The sequence below is a fragment of the Lissotriton vulgaris genome, chromosome 2_1 (genome assembly GCF_964263255.1).
Source record: "Lissotriton vulgaris chromosome 2_1, aLisVul1.2, whole genome shotgun sequence".
Classification (NCBI taxonomy): Eukaryota; Metazoa; Chordata; class Amphibia; order Caudata; family Salamandridae; genus Lissotriton; species Lissotriton vulgaris.
Window position 1 is genome coordinate 1,970,926,079 of NC_141687.1, and position 21,720 is coordinate 1,970,947,798.

At 44.4% G+C, this 21,720-nt stretch overlaps 1 protein-coding gene across 1 annotated transcript in view; it reads left to right on the forward strand.

Annotated features, from left to right (window-relative positions):
• LOC147733581 (protein regulator of cytokinesis 1-like) overlaps positions 1–21,720 on the forward strand; it is an 863,550-nt gene that overhangs the window by 781,185 nt on the left and 60,645 nt on the right. The window contains exon 13 of the mRNA XM_086958987.1: positions 8,551–8,595. Coding sequence (XP_086815113.1) covers positions 8,551–8,553 — 3 coding nt within the window. The 3' untranslated portion in view covers positions 8,554–8,595. The remainder of the gene's footprint in view (positions 1–8,550; positions 8,596–21,720) is intronic.

Consider the following 21,720-nt stretch of genomic DNA (forward strand, 5'->3'; position numbering starts at 1 on the left):
CCGTCTGGGCCAACATCCGTCCCTGCTCACGATGTTCAACGGCCAGGTACAGCACCCGAATCTGAAATCTCTCAGATTATCGGCTTGGCTCCTGAGTACTGAGAGTTCTGCCAATTAGACATCCCACAGGAGTACAAAGATGTCCTCGCAAAAGCAAGAGCAGAGAGCACAAATAATATATATAGATATTTGTTCAAATGGAAACGCTTTTGCATTTGGTGTAAGGACAAAGATCTACATCCCTTTAAGGCTACTCTGGAGCAGTTACTTCCATATCTGCTACACCTGGCACAGGCGGGACTTGCGCATGCCTCTATCAGAGTACATTTGGCAGCAATTTCTCGCTTTACAGGAACTTCAAAAGGACCCTCTCTCTGGTCACACCGGTTAATAAACCAATTTCTTTCCTCGCCCACGGAAAGATCCTTTCCTCGCCCACGGAGAGTTCCACCACCATGGCATCTTAATGTGGTCCTCAACCAGTTGATGAAGCACCCTTTCGAGCCTATTCACAGAGCAGATGTCAAATACATCTCCTGGAAAACGGCCCTTCTATTGGCCCTGACCTCAGCAAGAAGGGTCAGCGAACTACAGGCTCTTTCCATACAAAATCCCTTCATGCAGTTCAAGGAAGACAGAGTGGTTTTAAGAACTAACCCTCAATTTATTCCTAAGGTCCCGTCGGACTTTCATCTAAATGAACCTCTAGTCCTCCGATCTTTCTTCCCAAATCCCAGCACTGCAGCTGAAAGGTCCCTGCACTCTTTGGACCTGAAGAGGTGTCTTAAATTTTACCTCGACAAGACAAAACATTTTAGCAAAACGAACCAGCTTTTCATCGCTTTCAGAAGACCAAGAAAAGGCATGCCGCTTTCCAAGCAAAGTATTTCACTATGGATATCTTCGGCTATTGCCTTTTGCCACGACAAAGCAGGACGCCCGTTACACTCCAAAGTAAGAGCTCATTCTACAAGAGCTGTGTCCACATCGGCAGCGCTCTTTGCTGGGGTGCCAATATTGGGCATTTGCAGGGCAGCGACCTGGAAGTCGCCGCATACCTTCACCAGGCACTACTGCCTGGATACGGAACTGATGCAGGATGCAGCAGTAGGCCAGGCTGTGCTTCGCCATCTATTCCATTGAGGTGAGCCTTCCTCCTTCCCACCATCCTTTGCTGGTATGCACATTTATTTACTTATTTCTTGTTACTTATTGATGGCTTTTAGTCGTATGATATGCATTATCTCAGACTACTGTATGCTGTTCCATCAGAAATGTGCATAATGTACTGCTTACTACTCTGATTTCAGGCATGTGAATCTATGAAAGACACCCGTAATGCTGGATAAGAAATGCGTTACTTACCTGTAACTGCAGTTATCCGGTATTGGTGTCTTTCATAGATTCACATGCAACCCTCCCACCTCCCCTGGAAGGACTCACTTCTTTCTCTAACCAGTATTACGCCTACCTAGCTTGGTGCGTACGAAAATCTGAGAGACTGAGGCTCCTGACAGAAAGGGTTCTAGAGGGAGGTGGTAGCTGATTGGCTACCTTCTGGAGTTTGGTCCTTTTTACAAAAGGACACAGGCTACTAAGGCAAGGCCCTTAGGCCTACTTTTCTCTATGTATGTCTATGGGACATTACTTTTCTATGTACCGGAGACTCCCGTCTCGACGACGGTGAATGATTCAGGCATGTGAATCTATGAAAGATACCAATACTGGATAACTGCAGTTACAGGTAAGTAACGCATTTCTTCTCTGTGCTGCTGAGAGTTGTCCTACAGGTCAGATGGCAGAGTTGCTTTTGATATCACCTCTCTGGAGGACCCAGAGTTTTCTTTCAACCCTACTGGAACTCTTGGGGTTGCCCTGAAGTTGAGGTAACAGGCACGACCATCAGGGCCCTCATTGACCCAGGTATGTCAGTCAATTTTATGTGCTACCACCAATACCAATGCCTCCACCCAGGGCCAACTATCTCGCCTTCCACAACCAAGATCCACACTTATGGGGGGGGGTACACGCAGCTCAAGGGGGCTGCACCAGTACAGTCTAACTGCAAAGAGATCTTGGCAAAGTTGCACATCGAAGGCGATACTGAGACCTTCTCAGGTTTCACACAGCAGAAGACCTTGGTTTTAGGCCCTTCGCCAGGAATGTGCTAGCCTTTCAGGCGATTAACTCACACACCAGTTCTCGGGTCTGTTACAGGGGCTTGGTTGCCTCAGAGTGCCCCCAATAAAGCTGCACATCAACAAAACGGTCAAGCCAGTGGCATTAAGACACCGGAGAGTCCCATTCCATCTATGGCCAGTGGTCGAGCAGTGAGTTGGACAAGCTTGAGAAACTCATCAAGATGGTGTCTGGGTCTACCCCATGGGTGCCACTGTTGGTCATCACAGAAAAACCTAAGCAACCAGGCAAGATCTTCCTATGCATAGACATGCGCCTCCCCAACAAAGCCATCAAACTGGAGAGGCTCATCACACCCACAATGGATATCAATCTCACTGGGTTCTGGGGAGGGGGGGTTGGTGGGGGGGGAGGTTTAAAGCTTGGCCGTAATGCTGTATATTGTCAACTACAGCTCAGTGACAAGAGCAGGTACATTATGAATTTCTCCACACACCTGGGCCTATGGAAGTACAGGTGCCTCAACTTTGGATTCGTGTCCGCAGCTGAGGTGTTAAAAAATTCCAATCAGGTGGTTTTCTCCGGCCTTCATGTGAGTGATGAAAGTCTGTGATGAAATCTTGATACATTTCAAAACGGAAGAACCTCACCACCAACTCAGAGCCATCCTGCAGCGACTGTGCAGTCACAGCATCACTCTTCATCGAGAAAAAATGCTCCTTTTTGTGTTGTGTTCTTCAGCTATGTCTTCACCAAGGATGGGATCCAGGTTGACACCCAGAAATCACAGGCGATCAAGCAAGCAACCGCACTCTGTAATGCAATAGAAGTCAGCAGCTTCCTGGGGAATGGCCACATGCTGCTGGCATTTCATCCCTAACCTGGCGACCATTGAAGAACCTCTCAGAGCCCTTACAAAATCAGATTCCCTGGTAGTCTAGGGCCCCAATGAGGACAAGAAGTTTAAGCCAGGAAATTAAGTGTACGTGTACTAAAGCATGCACGGCTAGAGTTGAGTTGCACCTACGGGCATCTATGCAGTCCCGTATACAGGACTGCATAGACGCCGGTCGGTGCAGCAGACGGCGAGGCACGCAGACAAAATTCTTGCCAAATTAGCCAACGTCTGAGCAGTAAACCATGAGGAATCCTACCTCGAGCTATAAAACTGACACAATACAAGACCTATTGTGATCGAACGATCACAAGGAGACTTTGTAAGCACTCCCTACGCTTGCTGTGCATTCTTTTGTATGCGTGAACAGAGTTTCCTGGTCCTGAAGAAAGCCACATTGACCCTCCAGGGCTACTGATAGTGGCTGAAACTTGTCGACCACACCCAGGATGACCCTAATGTGGATACATGGGACCAATTAAACATCCCATATACATCCACCACTTGTTTTTAACATTGACTGGGAACGCTCTAACTCTTAAACTAATTTGAGGGTTCCTGAGCAGATTTTAATTATCACTAAGTCAAATGCACAAAAACAAACCAGTTCTGGAGTACTTCTGGCATATATGCACACCCTGGAAGCATTCGGCAACCAGGGTGGGAACCCAATGATGTAGCATGTCACCTACTAGGTAGGTGAGTGAGGGTACTTTTAAAACACCCCACGGGTTCTAGGGTCCCTATAGTGAACATCTAAAGGGACAAAAGGAAGACCAGAGCAACTACAATATTCACATACGTTTTGTTTGTATCTTTTATCTTTTGAATTTGCAGCCATTATTCTACCGACATGCATTAGCTTAAACCGTTTGGATTTTGTTCTGATACTCATTGACCATCTTAGGTGGTTGGATTATCACATTAGATTTATCTTTAGATTTGTCGGTCTTTCGTTCATTTAATAGAGTAGAACTGAATGACTAGATTAGTTATGCTGACATGTTGGTTAGATTAACCCCCTAGCCCAAAATATCTTTCAGATAACTTTTCAGACCTTAATTTAAAAAAACCTATACTACGAGGACCTATACTACTCTTGCCTTCCTTGTTCTGTGACTAATACGTTGAATGTGGTGATGAACATGAGAACCTTGTGCTCCTTTTTTAGTTTTTAAAAGCTTTCTGTCTCCAGCCATAGTATATGCTTTGGTGTCAAATAATGTTTTCTTCATTTTAAAAAGCACAGTCCTATACAAGTGGAATACCTTTATACTAATGGAAATGATGTATTAGCTCGTTTTTGCCCCAGTTTGATAAAAACAAACACCCTTTTGGTCTGATCTTTGAAAAATTAAGTTGGTTTACTTATGAAATGCAAATTGTTCAGAGTAAGAGGCAATATAATTAGATGGACATTTCAGTTGTAAAGGTGGTGGCCTGTTTTTAACCACTGGGTATCGTAAAGCCTATGATTCTTGTACATGCAGGTCTGGAGAATACGGGGCTCAGCTAGCTCTGGCTGCATCATCTATTTCCAGATTTTCACTTCCAATCTCTTCATGTAGTGCTTGATATTATTTTTTTAAGTATATGCTACACTAACATCTTGCTGTACTACAGCTAATGCTTCTAGTTCTTTCTAAGGTTGTATGTCTGAATCCATTGCTCAGGCCAAAAATAAGACGTGTGTAGGTTATGCACTAACTTTTGATGCAATTTACGTTGGAGTGATGGTAGCTGACCTTGCTTTTGCGAGTGGGCACCCACCTACTGACTATGAAGAATCGCTGAATACGAAGAGTGTAAGCTTAATGCCTGCAGAGAAAAGACGAGAGAAAAAAACACGGTTAGAGGCAAGATCTGAGATTGGACTCCAGCTCACAATACTTTTTTGAGGTCTCGCTGGACAGCACATGCGATGTCTCGAAGAGACATGTGATTAATCTGTGTGCTTCAGCCTGCCTACATGCTTCTACATTTGCTTGCTACACCATCTGTCTCATATACTTTGTCACCATTTATCCCTGGCATGCATGGTCATACCGATTCTCCTGTTTAGCCCTCTCCCCTAAATCATGGACCAAGTACTTTGAAACATCCACTGCTCCAGTATTTACGACCATTTTAGGACCTACATTTCCTTCTTTTTCAGAACACATTAATTTTTGTAGGCAAGGGGAGATTAAGTGTTGTGCCCAGAATCAAGGATGTTAAGCTGACGCTGTAACTCAAACCCAGTAGTTTCCCAGCTCCGTAGTCTGCAGCTCTGGCCCTCACACCGCATCCTCTCCCAAGAGGGCACCACAACGCCTCCCTAGCTTCTGCCTCAGTTCCACATTTTGTGATATTGGGTATGTCACATAATCTCCAAATGGCTGGCTGACTGCTTTTGCTGCTGGTTGCCTGTCCACCTCTTGCTCGTCGCCACTTATCACTGCTGAACTCAGTTTCACAGATCCCCGCCACCAACTGTTTTTCAATTTTTTTTGTGCAGTCTGGTATAGCGCCAACACAACCCAGAGGTATTGAAGCGCTTCACATTGGCACCAGTTACTTTACACAAGGACACATTAATTGTTTTAGGCACAGTGAGATTCAGGGATTAGCCCAAAATCAAGTATGTTAAGAAGACGCCAAAACTTGAACCCGGTTTGTCAGCTCCATAGCTGGCAGTTCCGGACCTTATGCCACACCCTCTCTGAAAGGACGCCATATCTCCTTAGTCTCCCCTCCACATTTTGTCATTATGGATCAATCACTTCTCTGAACAAGCATTGGTGAAGCCAGTAGGTTTCTACTGTGTAAAATCTATTGTTTTTAGGTCTCAGCTAGTGAGTGCATGTGCTGTGCTGAGGAGGCGTATTGTGTTCTATCTGTGGGCTTACATGCCGCCCAGCTCCTTCCATTTTAAACTTAAGTGTTGCTCTTATTTTCTTAGTTGCCATTCTTCATGGCATGCGGATGTCATGCCCTCTTCTCGTGTTTGACCCTCCCATAGTGCGTGGACCATGTACATGCCTCCTTATTTATTATTTTATTTATTTATTTGAAGGTTTTATATAGCGTGAACAAGAACCTTGCTGGTATCAGAGCGCTTTACAAGGAAGATGTTGGACACAGGTGCATGAATAGAAAACATATAAATATGTGATCTGCCAACCTTTTTAAAGCCAGGGTACCAAAAACGAGGAGGGTACGAGCAGGTGGACACATGTTTTCCTACAATGCCTCCATTCTATGGAATTCTCTCCCACTCAAGCTGAGATCCACACCACACCATTTGACATTCAGGAAACAACTAAGCACTCACCGTAAAGACCCCTAACTGTTTGTTGTTGCTCTAACTCTGGGATGCCTGAGGGTAGCCATCGCTTAACAAGAATTAATTAATAATAATTCCGATAACCGAAGATACTTAATAAAGACTGTTACTTGGATCACAATGGAAAGTACATCATTCAAGTGAGTTTCCGCATGAGAATCGCTTTCGCTTCTTTTTTGAAGTAGGCAGTGGAAGGGTTCAATCTAGTGTCTGTAGGCAAAGCATTTCACATCCTAGGAGCCATTCCATAAAAGGTCCAGTTTTAAGTTTTCTTCTTGGCAAATCGTTGTGGTTTCAGTAGAAGATTCCTGGAGCTCCTAGAGGACCTATTACCAGCGGAGAGCACCGGTTTTTGAGATAAATAGCTTGGAGTGTTGTGATGTAAGGCCTGGTGTGTCATACATTCAATTTTCAAATGAATTCTAGCTTCGAACGGTAGCCAGTTGAGGGCTCTAAGGTCTAGGGAGATGTGGGTGTTTCTTTTTGAACCTGTGATGAGTCTTGCGGCTGAGTTGATAGCGGCTCTTAGCAGGGCTGTTGTTGATCTGGGGAGGCCGCAAAGGGCTACAGCCCCATATTCCACTCTTGGATTACTAGGGCTTGAACTGCTTGTTTGAAGTTGTTTGCTGACATTAAGGGTTTCAGTCTTCTTAATGTGGTCATGTGGAAATTTGCACCTTTTATGGAGGCGCTGATATGTTGCTGCATCTTTGTTTACTTTGCTCCCTGTTTGAACAGCTATTTTTTCTTTCTTTTCAATCACTCTATATGAATACTTTATCTCCCTTGAACACATACACACCTACCACTAAAATGCATGCGCTGGTTCATAAACAAATGCATTTCTTAAAATTCTTAATTTTGTTAACACAATCAGCACTTGTTCTCTGTTTTTGATAGTATTGGAGCGCATGCTCTGTCCTCGGTCTTGCCATTGCGCAAACATGAGCCAATGGTATTGAAGTGCGTTAAGTGTTCACCAGTTACATTCCACAATGACTCATTCATTTTTGTTGCTGATCCTGCTTCAAATCATATATTACCCACCCCTTCAGTGTTGCTCCCTTCTGCCCTCTCCAGTCATTGCTTGCCCATCTCCTATCCTGCTTCTCACTCAGTTATATTACACAATGACACATTCATTATAGTGCGCAGGGGGAAGTGTAGGGATTGGCCCAGAATCACAAACTGTTCAGCTAACCCAAGATTCAAATCTGCTTCCCCAGTCGGCATCTCTGGCTGTTGAGCGACAGCCACACTTCACTTCCAAGATTCTCGCCTGTTTCTCACTATCACATTCACATTTGTTCAGCAAGACCACATCAACATCTAACCAGCATTAGCAAAGCCAATCGTTCTCAACAATGCCTGAACTATTAGCCTTTTATCTAAGAATGGATTGTATTGCTAAACAACATGGCTCAAGGACACTGTTCAGCATAACTGAATGTCACTGAGAAAAGCGATATGATGGGGCCGGTGCTGGCAAAGTCATAGCGCTTTTTTGTGTTAGGATGGGCAGGACAAACTCTACATGGGTTGGTCGAAGAGCATTGACAAGACATCCTGTGATTCTGGGCTTTCAGTGAATTTTATCCATGCTGAAAAGCAGATGTGCTGCTAGACAACATGGCTAAAAGACATTCACATTGACGAGACCAATAGCTCTGGCATTGCTGAGACCTATTGATTTTGTCAATGCTACTGTTTTTTCTACCAACTGAGTCCCTGGGTACGTCCACACCCACACATACAACAAAATACTTCTTTAGCTTTTTTACAACACGAACATTGATAATTTCACTGATACCTTTTAAGTATATTCTGTTTTATTTCTTGTCCTCTGCATACTTTTTTAAACTGCTTTTCTTCTCCAAAACCTAATAAAGGTAAGCCAAAAAACTATACCTTCTTGTTCACTTTAGCAATGATCTCTCCTACCTAACAGTTCCACTATCAATGTGCAAACTTTGCAGTGAACTGTCTATAGTCATATGCTGAATTGTGGTTTTGATTTAATTTGTTGGTCTGCACAGGAATTCTCAACTTTGTTCTGTACCGCAAATAAATAAGTCAGCTAAAAATGTTACATATGTATTCGTTTTGTAATTGTGTTATTGGGCATGCATGCTTGAAATTTGACTGGCTAGCTCTTCTACTCCTCTCTTGACAACAGTTTTTCTCCTTTCAGTAAACCAACCTGGTGAGCAGGCACTGTAGTAGTGAATGACGCGTGGTAAGTATTTCTATTGATCTAATTTTACTTAGTGACTTATTTTGTCTTTGGTTTTCTTCTGGCATCGGCTCCTTCCTAAGTGCTGGCGAATGCTTAACTCCAGAGTGCAATAGCAGACAGATACAGCATGTTTTAAATACTTGCAGAAATAAAGATGGCTGCAGAGATTTGGTGGTACCGTTAGAACTCTTGTGCCAAAGGAACAACAAACATTGCCACAATGGATGCAGCAGCTGATCTCACGCCCCCCTGCATACTCCTATTTTAAGTGAAGTTGCACTAAAATATCCATCTACTAGATTTTACAGATGACCAACTGGGATGGATTCTTTCTTAGCTATGGAGAAACTGAGAATGCAAAATAAGAATACGTTGCCATAGTCACTCTGGGATCATACAGAGATGTGCAATATTGTGAAAGTTTTTGGTTGCAAGATTTTTTTTTCTTTTTTAATTAAGAGGTGAAGAAAAGCGGTTACCGGACTGGCAAGCTGCTGTGTCCTCACCAAAGGTAGTCTCAATCCCAGCGCGTTTGCGACTTGTTCAGCTAAAAATTTTGCACAGTTTATCACAGGGCCTCGCTTAGTTCGGATGGGGCTGTCGGACACAGGTCTGTGTAGACGGGGTTTGGCTCGGTGGGTACATTCCTTCATATCATTTGGGAGTGTAGGTCTGTGGCTGAGTACTGGAGTGGGATACATGTCATGCGGGAGGTTCTGGGAGTAGCTGTGTTGCTAGAAGCGCGGAGGTGCCTCCTGAATATTTGGGAACCCACTGATCTAAATATAGTGCAGACCAGTCGTGAAAAGGAATATAGCACATCAGTGGGGATCTGAGAGGTTACTGACCGTTGAAGAATGGACAGAAAACATGGAGTGGTGTATGTTCCAAGAAAAAACTGTTTATATTGCAAGGGGCCGCCCTCGTAAGTGGGCACCTGTGTGGGGGCTATAGAACCGCTACAGGGGAGACATCTGTGTGCCACCTGTTGATGCACCCATCGATATTCCTACCTCTCCGTGATTGTTTATAACGGTGTAACATGTTTCCCGCTCCCCCCCCCCCCCCTCTCTTGCTAGATGGTGTGCTATGTGGGAGTGTCTCCGCCATGTTATGTCATTATTTTTTCCTTGATGCCTTGTGTTAATAAAAAGGAATATATAAAAAAAAAAGAAAAGCGGTTACCAGTTTTGCAATGAGTTCAGTTTATGAGAACACAAATATGGGTAGCAGATCTAGAAATTTGGCTTTTGTGACCAGGGATTAGATGGAGCTATTAATACTAACTTGGAGGGCCAGTGTTAGTTGAATTTGGATTTGTTATGAAATGAAAATAAATTTGGCTGTCTCTGGATTGTTCTTCAGAAAATTAAAAACATCAGTTACTCCAGCATCGAGCTTTCATAGATTCAAATGCCTGAATCATTCCCCGCCGTCGAGATGGGATTCCCCTTTATATAAAAAAGCAATGCTTAGATGAATACCAAACTGAAAAGAGGCCTAGGCCCATTTCCTATTTGCAACCCATAACTTTTTATGTAAAAGAGACCAAAATTGTCCCTGAACCAATCAGAACCTCTCACCCTCTAGAACACTCCTGAGAGAACCTTTTGCCCCCTCAGATATTCTACCGCACGTTGTGCTAGGGAGTCTCCTTTGAGCTCTGCTCAAGTGTTCTCTTACTACTTAATTTCTGGAGTATTTTCCTGTGAATTTCAACTGCTATCATCTGCATTGCTGACTACTAATTCATTCTCCCTGAGGATGTCTGGAAATAAAGGGTTTGTTTAGAACCTGTGACACATGCTCAAAGCGAAAGACTGTAAGGTATGTCCTATCTTTTCGAGCAGAACTCTTAAGAGACCGTGAAGGATGTCTTTTAATATGGCTTCAAAAGCTTAATGCCAGAAAGGAGGTTATCTCCAGTGATAGTGATGAGGCATCCTCTTTGTCATCTAGGTCCCAAAAGAGGAAGAAATCTCCTCATTCTCACACCTCAGAAGAGCGTTTTGAGAAGGCCCTTAAAAAGACCACTCATGGGTCTTCTGGGAGCAGTTCCTCAAAATCTCCTCAACATAGAGAAAAGAAGAGTAAGGGATGTGCTTCAGGGGATAAGACTGTAAAATACTGATTCAGAGCCATCTCGGGTCAAACAGGCCTTCAAGAAACCTTCCTCAATGCCTCCTGAGTAAATTCAACAATTTCTACATTGTTGACGGGGATCATCGACCAAGGCGGCCTCATCGTCGACTAAGATTGAGGTAAGATTGGTTCCAAAGAAGCCTTCACGTTCAGTAAATGGGGATTCTTCTGCGACGATGGGACTGTGTCGACACCGGTATCGTCGACGACTACGTCTATTGTAACGATGACTACTACTCAGTCGGTGGGATCGTCGACAACTACGACGACTGCGGTAATGACGACGGATAAGGTACTGATGATGGCTGTTTCGACGACTATGTAGAAGATAGCATAGACGACGATGGTTTCGACAACAGGCTCTTTGACGAGTGAGAAAACACCAGAAAAATTGGAAGGTGCAAGAAAAAAGAGAATTACACCGGAAATCACTTCCCTGAGTAAGATTGCGCCTCTGGTACCATCACACCTGCCGGAGGAGCAGGAATTGGAAAAGGATGAAGGCCCTTTTGGCGATGCGAGTAGCTCTTCACAATTACATGTGAAATGTCAAGATGATGACTTTGAGGAGGAATACGGGGAGTATCAAATCAATACCCTCCCCAACATCAGCAATATCAGGGTTACCAGAAAGAGATGGTTGGCATGCCATCTTCTTTACCGATGGACCTACAATTTATGTTGGCGGATTAAAGAAAGAGGATTCCACCAACTCCAGATTCTCAGGCTGTACCAGCACCTGTTCATCGCCCACCCTCTATTCCACCTAGTCCTGTTAGAAGTAGGGAGTTACTGCCAGAGCCCTTACCAAGATCACCTCAACAGGATCCAGTCACCACGGATGATGATCAAGAAGAGGGTGAGATAATGGACCCTAACAAGGAATGGGATGATTACCTTATCCCCTCGCCGCCTTCTCCCTCTCCAGTGCAGATTGACTCGCCGCCGGAGGACATTGGCGGATTTCAAAATTTGATGGAAAGGGCGGCAAAAAGATTTGAACTTCCATTGTCAACTACCCAAACGGAATCTTTTTTATACAGTTTCAAGGAGCCGTACCGGAAATCGGTTCGTGCCATCCGATTGTGAACCATGTCATGAAGACACCGGCTACAATCACACCAGTGCTCGCCAAGCTAAAGAAAAAGTATAAAGCTCCTTTGGTTGCTCCAGCTTATTTAGTGGGTCATCCTCAACCGGACTCTTATATCTCAAGCTGCTCAGCAGAAGTCCAAAAATCTGTCGGCTCCGATTACAACGCCTTCCTGACAGAGGGTAGACATTTGGATAATGAGGGGGAAATATTTTCTTCCATGTCTGTGCTTCTTGTTAAAGCTGGGTAAGCCCTTGCCATCCTGGGCAGATATAATACAGGCGAAACAAAAAGCTGGAACAGGAGTAATAAATAACTAGAAATTTCTCTAATAGGGGACCATAAATTCTCCTATACTGGGGACACTGTCCACTCATTCACTATTGTCTAAATGTAAATACCAACACATCATTGAAGACGTGATTTCGTATTTGTCGTAATCAAAGGTGATTTTTTTCCTTTTTTCAGTTTTCAAAAGTTTCAAATTTACATTATACACATATATACATACATATGTACACAAATATATACAACAGGAAGAAAAAAGTAAACAAAATACATACAATGAAACAAAATCACAAAATGTCTTTTCACCCAGAAAAAAAATCATTAAAGCAAAGGCTGAATGCCCTCCTAATGATTATAGGAAGTGCACTTCGAGGTAGTCATGCACAATCGGTTCGATAGAATGTAGAACCTAAATGTAAAGATTGTGTCAATGAAAAGAATTCCAAAATGTTTTCAAAAATTTGGTTCGACTCCTCTTTTATATAATGTCGCGTTTCGGCCTTCGGACCAATCTTGGCCTCCTCAGGACAGGGTGATTCAAAGACTTATGCCACACAGATCAGGTCAAGCCCTTCGTGTGCAAGGTACTCCAAAGCGGTAAAAGATGTCTCTCAGAGGACACAGCCTCGAGTAGAAAGATCGGTACTGAATACCATTTTATCAAAAACTAAAAGTATTTTTCTAGGGGGTCCAAACACTTCTCAGGATCTCCGGTTCTCGAACCGGCTTCCCAGCCATCCAAGGCAGATATGACAGACCGATGTGGTGCGATTTAACACCTTTCATAGATATGATTCCTGAGGATAGTAGACCGGCGGTCAAGAAGATCCTTCAGGAAGGAGAAAGGGCTTCAGCTGAAGTCATTGATTACGCAATGGATATCGCGACCAAATCTTTTAGATCTCATGGAGGGGTGGCCGTACTGCACTGTCAAGGATGGCTGAGAGTAACCGCTTTTAGGCCGGAGATCCAGAATAAGATCTTGGATCTTCCCTTCGATGGGGAAGCTTTGCTTGGGAAACATGTGGATGATGCGTTGCAAATCATCAATAAGGATACAGATACCGCAAAGGCCCTGGGAACTCTGCAGTACCGGAAGGTACCCTTTCAAGGAGCCAGTTGTAAAGGACATACATCATAGAGGGGGTTACCAACAGAGCAGATTCCGCTCCTACTCAAGATCTTTGCAACCGTACCTGCAACAGTACGGGCAACGACAGGCAGGGGCTTTACAAAATCTGCTCCCAGAGGAAGAGGAGGTCATCAAAGGAAAGACCACTCCTGAAGACAATGACAACTTTCAGGATCCTGCTAAATTTTATCTCTCTCCCTCCACAAGTTCCCCTGGATGGAAGAATTTCCAAACATCATTATTGGCACAAAATTACTACGGACCGATGGGTCCTCAATCTAATACAATTTGGACATACTAGAGTTCCTTCAAATCCCCCCTTGTATTTCTCCGAGGCCTCAGGAGATCAAACCTCTACATCAAATGCGCTTGGAGATTCGAACAATGATCCGAAAGGGAGCAATAGAAGCAGTGCCAATCTCCCAGAGAAGGGCATTTTATTCCTGTTTTTTCCTAATCCGAAAGAAGGTTCTTAAATGGTGTTCTATTCTGTACCTGAGATCTCTGAATACTCATCTAAAAAAACAATCTTTCCGGATGGTTTCCCTCCAAGACATTCTGCTACTCTTAAACCCAGGGGATCTTATGACCACCTTAGACTTGCAGGATGTGTATTTCCACATCCCCAATCATCTTTCCCACAGGCAGTACCTTCGGTTTGCAGTAGCCGAAGACCATTACCAGTTTAGGGTATTGCCTTTCGGCCTCAAATCAGCCCCAAAACTTTACACAAAATGCCTTGCTCCAGAGGCGGATTTTGTAAAGAGACAGACACAAAGTGTTTTGTTACCTGGATGACTGGTTAATCAAAGCACCTTCTCTACCATTGGCTCAGTCGTCAACAGTGGCATGCATAGAATTGTGTGCCGAGCAGGGCCTGACTCTGAACACGGAAAAGTCATCCATCCATCCTGCAAAGACAATCTCGTTCTTGGGGGCAATTCTGGATACCACAGTAAACCAGGCTTTTCCTTCTGTGGAAAGACAACCGAGACTAATCTCTCTATCCCAGGCATTTGCAAAAAGAAAGTGTCTTTCAGTAGGCCATTACAACTCGCTGCTGGGACCAATGTCCTCAAGCATTCCACTTGCTCAATTGTGCCGATTGAGAATGCGTCCGTTGCAGGAGCAACTGGATCGGCAATGACATCAAGCAGTGGAATTCTTCGACATTGTGAAGATCACACCAGCCATGGTTCAAGTGGTGGCGGGGTGGACTCGGCAACATAATCTCAGTTGGTCTTTCCTTCCTTACCGACCTCCTGCGCTGGTCATTACCATTGATGCATCCCTGGAAGGTTGGGGAGCCTTCCTTCAAGACCTCCAGGTCAGTGGTTATTGGCAGTTCCAGGAGCAACAACTTCACATCAACCTATTAGAGCTCAGGGCTATGAGATTAGCGTTGCTGGCTTTCCTGCCGAAAATAGAAGGATCAGCTGTACTAATCAGGACAGACAACACAACAACAATGCATTATCTCAACTAACAGGGAGGTGCAGGAACACCCTCCCTGTCTCAGGAAGCCCAAAAAATATGTGAATGGGCTGTTCAAAATGGAATATCCCTAAAAGCGGAACATCTTCCAGGACATCAGAATGTTAAGGCGGACCCTCTGAGCAGGGTAAAATCAACCTGCCACGAGTGGGAAATCAATCAAGATATCCTAGAAGACATCTTCCTAAGATGGGGAAAACAGTCAGTGGACCTCTTTGTGACAGTTCAGAACAAAAAATGCCTTTGCAAGCTGGCTTCACCAACAGTGCTTTTTGGGGAATGCGTTTTTGATGGCATGGTCAGGCGTCTTTGCCTATGCCTTTCCTCCAATTCCCCTCCTGCCACACATTCTGACGCAGATCAAAAAGGAGCCGTGCAGAATGATCCTGATAGCCCCTAGGTGGCCCAGGCAGCAGTGGTTCACGGAGCTTCTACTATCGGAGGTTCACCTGATTCGCCTTCAAACAATACCTTCGCTCCTGATGATGTCCTAGGGACAAGTACTTCATGTGGATCTGAATTCACTGTGTAACGGCCTGGCTCCTGAACACTGTGAATTTCAACACCTAAATATTCAATCCGAATGCAGAGATATATTGTCAAAGGTAATAGCGGAGAGTACAAACAAACCTTACAGGATGGTTTCTACAGATAGGCAGTGGGGTCTTTACTGCGCAAGGTCTGATGGGTTAAATATTTCAAATTCACAAAGTTTGCTTCCAAGGGAACCTGAAACAGCCACCACCTCGTGCTGTTGATTCGCAATTGCTAAAGACCCAGGTTTTTTTCAGATTCCCTGAGCAATGACAGTGTAAGTATCTCTATATTATATGATAGTTTTCAATCATATATTCAAAGAAAAGTTCAATAGCATCCAATATGAGTCCGTAGTTTTTATTTTCGTATTCGTGTGATTTCTTAGGAAGACATGTTGTACACAGATCAAATTTTCAGATAATAGATCCAAAACAGCCAACACGTGTGTTTCGTCTATGGTGAATTTTTCGAAAAGACTTCATCAGGGTTTAAACAACAAATTTCTTGTATTACTTCTTACTATTGAGGATAATCATGTATTCACATCTAGTTCAATAAAATCATTAAAGTTCTTGAAGTTAAAGCTCAATTTCAGACCAATCAAATGTCCAGGAAACGTGCAATGTCTTCCTGACTGCAAATCCCTGTATTATCGCAAAACTAAGCCTCCCAGCGTGTGTACCCGGAGCAAAAGTGGCAGGTTGCAACGGTATTTAGGAGATCCATTCTTTTTTAAAATCTCACAGGAGCTCCTGATCTCCCCTTGATTGGCAGCTGATACAGCGAACCCTTGCTTAATGTATTCCTTTAAGGATGCAAATAGAGCTTCCAGTGAGAATGGAAGTAGAGAAGAAGGGGACCCGCTCTGCTCTAAGCTTCCTAAACCTAAATCTGTTTCAATCCCAGCTTCACCCAGATTCTGGCTGGCAGTGGCAGTGGCAGTAGTGGCAGTGTTGGTTTCAGTGGCGGGGGAATTGCAGTTTTTGTTGTTGTGACCGAGTCGGTGACAGAAATAGAAGCCAACTTTGGTAGCCTTTAGTCCGCCCCTGATAAACCTGTAAGCTGCATATCAGCCTGCTCTACCCCCTGTTTTGTGATCAGTTAGACCTCAGGCTGGACCCTAACAAAATACCTTATAAGGGGGTGACCTTCACTATATTGGGTACGGCCTTGCTCTTCCCTGTTTTAACGCTCCTGCCTTTAACTTGGTAAATTTGAAAGGTTGAGTTATCACAGGGCTGGATAGTTGATTTTGATGTGGCAGGGATAGTTATAATGCTCTTGGCCCCCTCCCCTGCTGAATGATCACCGTACACTTTTCCTTTTTCCTTGGGTTGCCCTTTTTTCTTCCAGACACCCTTATGCCAATTTTCTTACCTTGTCTCTCCTTTATCTTGGTAGTGGCATTACCTCGTTTTGCTGGAAGCCTCTCACCGTCTTGGCTGTCGTCCTGACAATGTGGGGAAGATTGAAAATGCTGATGTATCTGGTCGTCAGAGAAGATAACACCAGCCCTTGGGACACGATATTGCCTGTATAAGGGGCTATGGGCGAGCTAAAGCTGTAGAAAGACTCTCGGCGCAGTCTTTGCCTACTGTTTCCACCTTCACAACTTCAAAGAAGCGCCCGATGCTGGTGCTGCCGCTTTTGACCCGGAGGAGGCCGCGTGCCGCCGCTCAGACCGCTCCTCAACTCCAGGGAGGCAACACACCAGCGCGAGAGGCGATGCGGGCGCCAAAGCTCCAAGTCATACGCCCTCACAACGAACAACGAAGTTGGCGATCTTTCACCCGCACTCCAAAATCAGGAGATCGAAGACCAAGAGCTCACAAGGTGAGTGAAACAGTCAACGCGGTAGTAAGAGAGGAGTTACCGGCGCGTGCGTCTGCTCAGCCGCAGGTGCCATGTTCTCCCATCAACCTTTCTTGCAGTTTAAGGAGGACCAGATTGTACTCAGAACTAATCCGAAATTCATACCCAAGGTGCCTTCAGGCTTTCATTTGAATGAGACATGAATTCTTAAAAGATTTTTTCCTCAACCGGCTACAGTGGTGGAGAGAGCTCTTCACTCACTGGCTGTACAGCGCTGTCTCAAGTTGTATTTACTAAAGACAAAACCTTTCCGAAAGTCTTCACTACGTTTTGTATATTTTAGTGCACCTAGGAATGGTTTTCCTCTATCCAAAAGGATTGCCCGATGGATTTCCAATGCGATACTATATTGTCATCAGGCGACGGGGAAGCCGTTGAATGGGCGCATTTGTGCTCATTCTAAAGAGCAGTGTCCACTTCCACTGCTTTGTTTGCTGGGGTGCCTGTCCTGGATATCTGCAGGGTGGGTACCTTGAATAGTACACACACCTTCACCAGACATTACTGCCTGGATGCAGCCTCTGAGAAGGATGTGGAAGTGGGACAAGCAGTGCTGAGAAACCTTTTCCAGTGACAGTGGGCCCTCTGTCTCATCCCTCCTTCCTTTGTGTTGCATATTCACATTTTGTTCTTTTTTTGATGTCGCAGATTAAGAGTGTTATATATTTTAACGGGTGCCGCAGAAGGACGAATAGATCCAAGGAGGAACCAGACCAAAATACTCGGTCTCTTTCTCTGCCAGGCTACCCTTGAAGCTTTTTACAAGATAAAACAGATCAAGCTTGAGGGAATCCCCCTCTAACAGTTATAGCGCCTTAGTGTGCGCTACACATAGCCAAAATACTACACAATCACTTAAAATTTAAGTTTATTATTATTTAACCTGCACTTTTTCACATATCCAAATGGTCCTGAGGAAAGCCAGCTTAAAATCTACAAGGCACTGGCTGAAACATGTAGACCACACTAGACGTTGGAGGTCATAAATAGTACTCCAATCTACGTCTTCTTGCCTTTTTATCCGCTAACAGAGGCCCAGTTTTATATAATGTCGCGTTTCGGCCTTCGGACCAATCTTGGCCTCCTCAGGACAGGGTGATTCAAAGACTTATGCCACACAGATCAGGTCAAGCCCTTCGTGTGCAAGGTACTCCAAAGCGGTAAAAGATGTCTCTCAGAGGACACAGCCTCGAGTAGAAAGATCGGTACTGAATACCATTTTATCAAAAACTAAAAGTATTTTTCTAGGGGGTCCAAACACTTCTCAGGATCTCCGGTTCTCGAACCGGCTTCCCAGCCATCCAAGGCAGATATGACAGACCGATGTGGTGCGATTTAACACCTTTCATAGATATGATTCCTGAGGATAGTAGACCGGCGGTCAAGAAGATCCTTCAGGAAGGAGAAAGGGCTTCAGCTGAAGTCATTGATTACGCAATTGATATCGCGACCAAATCTTTTAGATCTCATGGAGGGGTGGCCGTACTGCACTGTCAAGGATGGCTGAGAGTAACCGCTTTTAGGCCGGAGATCCAGAATAAGATCTTGGATCTTCCCTTCGATGGGGAAGCTTTGCTTGGGAAACATGTGGATGATGCGTTGCAAAGCATCAATAAGGATACAGATACCGCAAAGGCCCTGGGAACTCTGCAGTACCGGAAGGTACCCTTTCAAGGAGCCAGTTGTAAAGGACATACATCATAGAGGGGGTTACCAACAGAGCAGATTCCGCTCCTACTCAAGATCTTTGCAACCGTACCTGCAACAGTACGGGCAACGACAGGCAGGGGCTTTACAAAATCTGCTCCCAGAGGAAGAGGAGGTCATCAAAGGAAAGACCACTCCTGAAGACAATGACAACTTTCAGGATCCTGCTAAATTTTATCTCTCTCCCTCCACAAGTTCCCCTGGATGGAAGAATTTCCAAACATCATTATTGGCACAAAATTACTACGGACCGATGGGTCCTCAATCTAATACAATTTGGACATACTAGAGTTCCTTCAAATCCCCCCTTGTATTTCTCCGAGGCCTCAGGAGATCAAACCTCTACATCAAATGCGCTTGGAGATTCGAACAATGATCCGAAAGGGAGCAATAGAAGCAGTGCCAATCTCCCAGAGAAGGGCATTTTATTCCCGTTTTTTCCTAATCCGAAAGAAGGTTCTTAAATGGTGTTCTATTCTGTACCTGAGATCTCTGAATACTCATCTAAAAAAAAAATCTTTCCGGATGGTTTCCCTCCAAGACATTCTGCTACTCTTAAACCCAGGGGATCTTATGACCACCTTAGACTTGCAGGATGTGTATTTCCACATCCCCAATCATCTTTCCCACAGGCAGTACCTTCGGTTTGCAGTAGCCGAAGACCATTACCAGTTTAGGGTATTGCCTTTCGGCCTCAAATCAGCCCCAAAACTTTACACAAAATGCCTTGCTCCAGAGGCGGATTTTGTAAAGAGACAGACACAAAGTGTTTTGTTACCTGGATGACTGGTTAATCAAAGCGCCTTCTCTACCATTGGCTCAGTCGTCAACAGTGGCATGCATAGAATTGTGTGCCGAGCAGGGCCTGACTCTGAACACGGAAAAGTCATCCATCCATCCTGCAAAGACAATCTCGTTCTTGGGGGCAATTCTGGATACCACAGTAAACCAGGCTTTTCCTTCTGTGGAAAGACAACCGAGACTAATCTCTCTATCCCAGGCATTTGCAAAAAGAAAGTGTCTTTCAGTAAGCCATTACAACTCGCTGCTGGGACCAATGTCCTCAAGCATTCCACTCGCTCAATTGTGCCGATTGAGAATGCGTCCGTTGCAGGAGCAACTGGATCGGCAATGACATCAAGCAGTGGAATTCTTCGACATTGTGAAGATCACACCAGCCATGGTTCAAGTGGTGGCGGGGTGGACTCGGCAACATAATCTCAGTTGGTCTTTCCTTCCTTACCGACCTCCTGCGCTGGTCATTACCATTGATGCATCCCTGGAAGGTTGGGGAGCCTTCCTTCAAGACCTCCAGGTCAGTGGTTATTGGCAGTTCCAGGAGCAACAACTTCACATCAACCTATTAGAGCTCAGGGCTATGAGATTAGCGTTGCTGGCTTTCCTGCCGAAAATAGAAGGATCAGCTGTACTAATCAGGACAGACAACACAACAACAATGCATTATCTCAACTAACAGGGAGGTGCAGGAACACCCTCCCTGTCTCAGGAAGCCCAAAAAATATGTGAATGGGCTGTTCAAAATGGAATATCCCTAAAAGCGGAACATCTTCCAGGACATCAGAATGTTAAGGCGGACCCTCTGAGCAGGGTAAAATCAACCTGCCACGAGTGGGAAATCAATCAAGATATCCTAGAAGACATCTTCCTAAGATGGGGAAAACAGTCAGTGGACCTCTTTGTGACAGTTCAGAACAAAAAATGCCTTTGCAAGCTGGCTTCACCAACAGTGCTTTTTGGAGAATGCGTTTTTGATGGCATGGTCAGGCGTCTTTGCCTATGCCTTTCCTCCAATTCCCCTCCTGCCACACATTCTGACGCAGATCAAAAAGGAGCCGTGCAGAATGATCCTGATAGCCCCTAGGTGGCCCAGGCAGCAGTGGTTCACGGAGCTTCTACTATCGGAGGTTCACCTGATTCGCCTTCAAACAATACCTTCGCTCCTGATGATGTCCTAGGGACAAGTACTTCATGTGGATCTGAATTCACTGTGTAACGGCCTGGCTCCTGAACACTGTGAATTTCAACATCTAAATATTCAATCCGAATGCAGAGATATATTGTCAAAGGTTATAGCGGAGAGTACAAACAAACCTTACAGGATGGTTTCTACAGATAGGCAGTGGGGTCTTTACTGCGCAAGGTCTGATGGGTTAAATATTTGAAATTCACAAAGTTTGCTTCCAAGGGAACCTGAAACAGCCACCACCTCGTGCTGTTGATTCGCAATTGCTAAAGACCCAGGTTTTTTTCAGATTCCCTGAGCAATGACAGTGTAAGTATCTCTATATTATATGATAGTTTTCAATCATATATTCAAAGAAAAGTTCAATAGCATCCAATATGAGTCCGTAGTTTTTATTTTCGTATTCGTGTGATTTCTTAGGAAGACATGTTGTACACAGATCAAATTTTCAGATAATAGATCCAAAACAGCCAACACGTGTGTTTCGTCTATGGTGAATTTTTCGAAAAGACTTCATCAGGGTTTAAACAACAAATTTCTTGTATTACTTCTTACTATTGAGGATAATCATGTATTCACATCTAGTTCAATAAAATCATTAAAGTTCTTGAAGTTAAAGCTCAATTTCAGACCAATCAAATGTCCAGGAAACGTGCAATGTCTTCCTGACTGCAAATCCCTGTATTATCGCAAAACTAAGCCTCCCAGCGTGTGTACCCGGAGCAAAAGTGGCAGGTTGCAACGGTATTTAGGAGATCCATTCTTTTTTAAAATCTCACAGGAGCTCCTGATCTCCCCTTGATTGGCAGCTGATACAGCGAACCCTTGCTTAATGTATTCCTTTAAGGATGCAAATAGAGCTTCCAGTGAGAATGG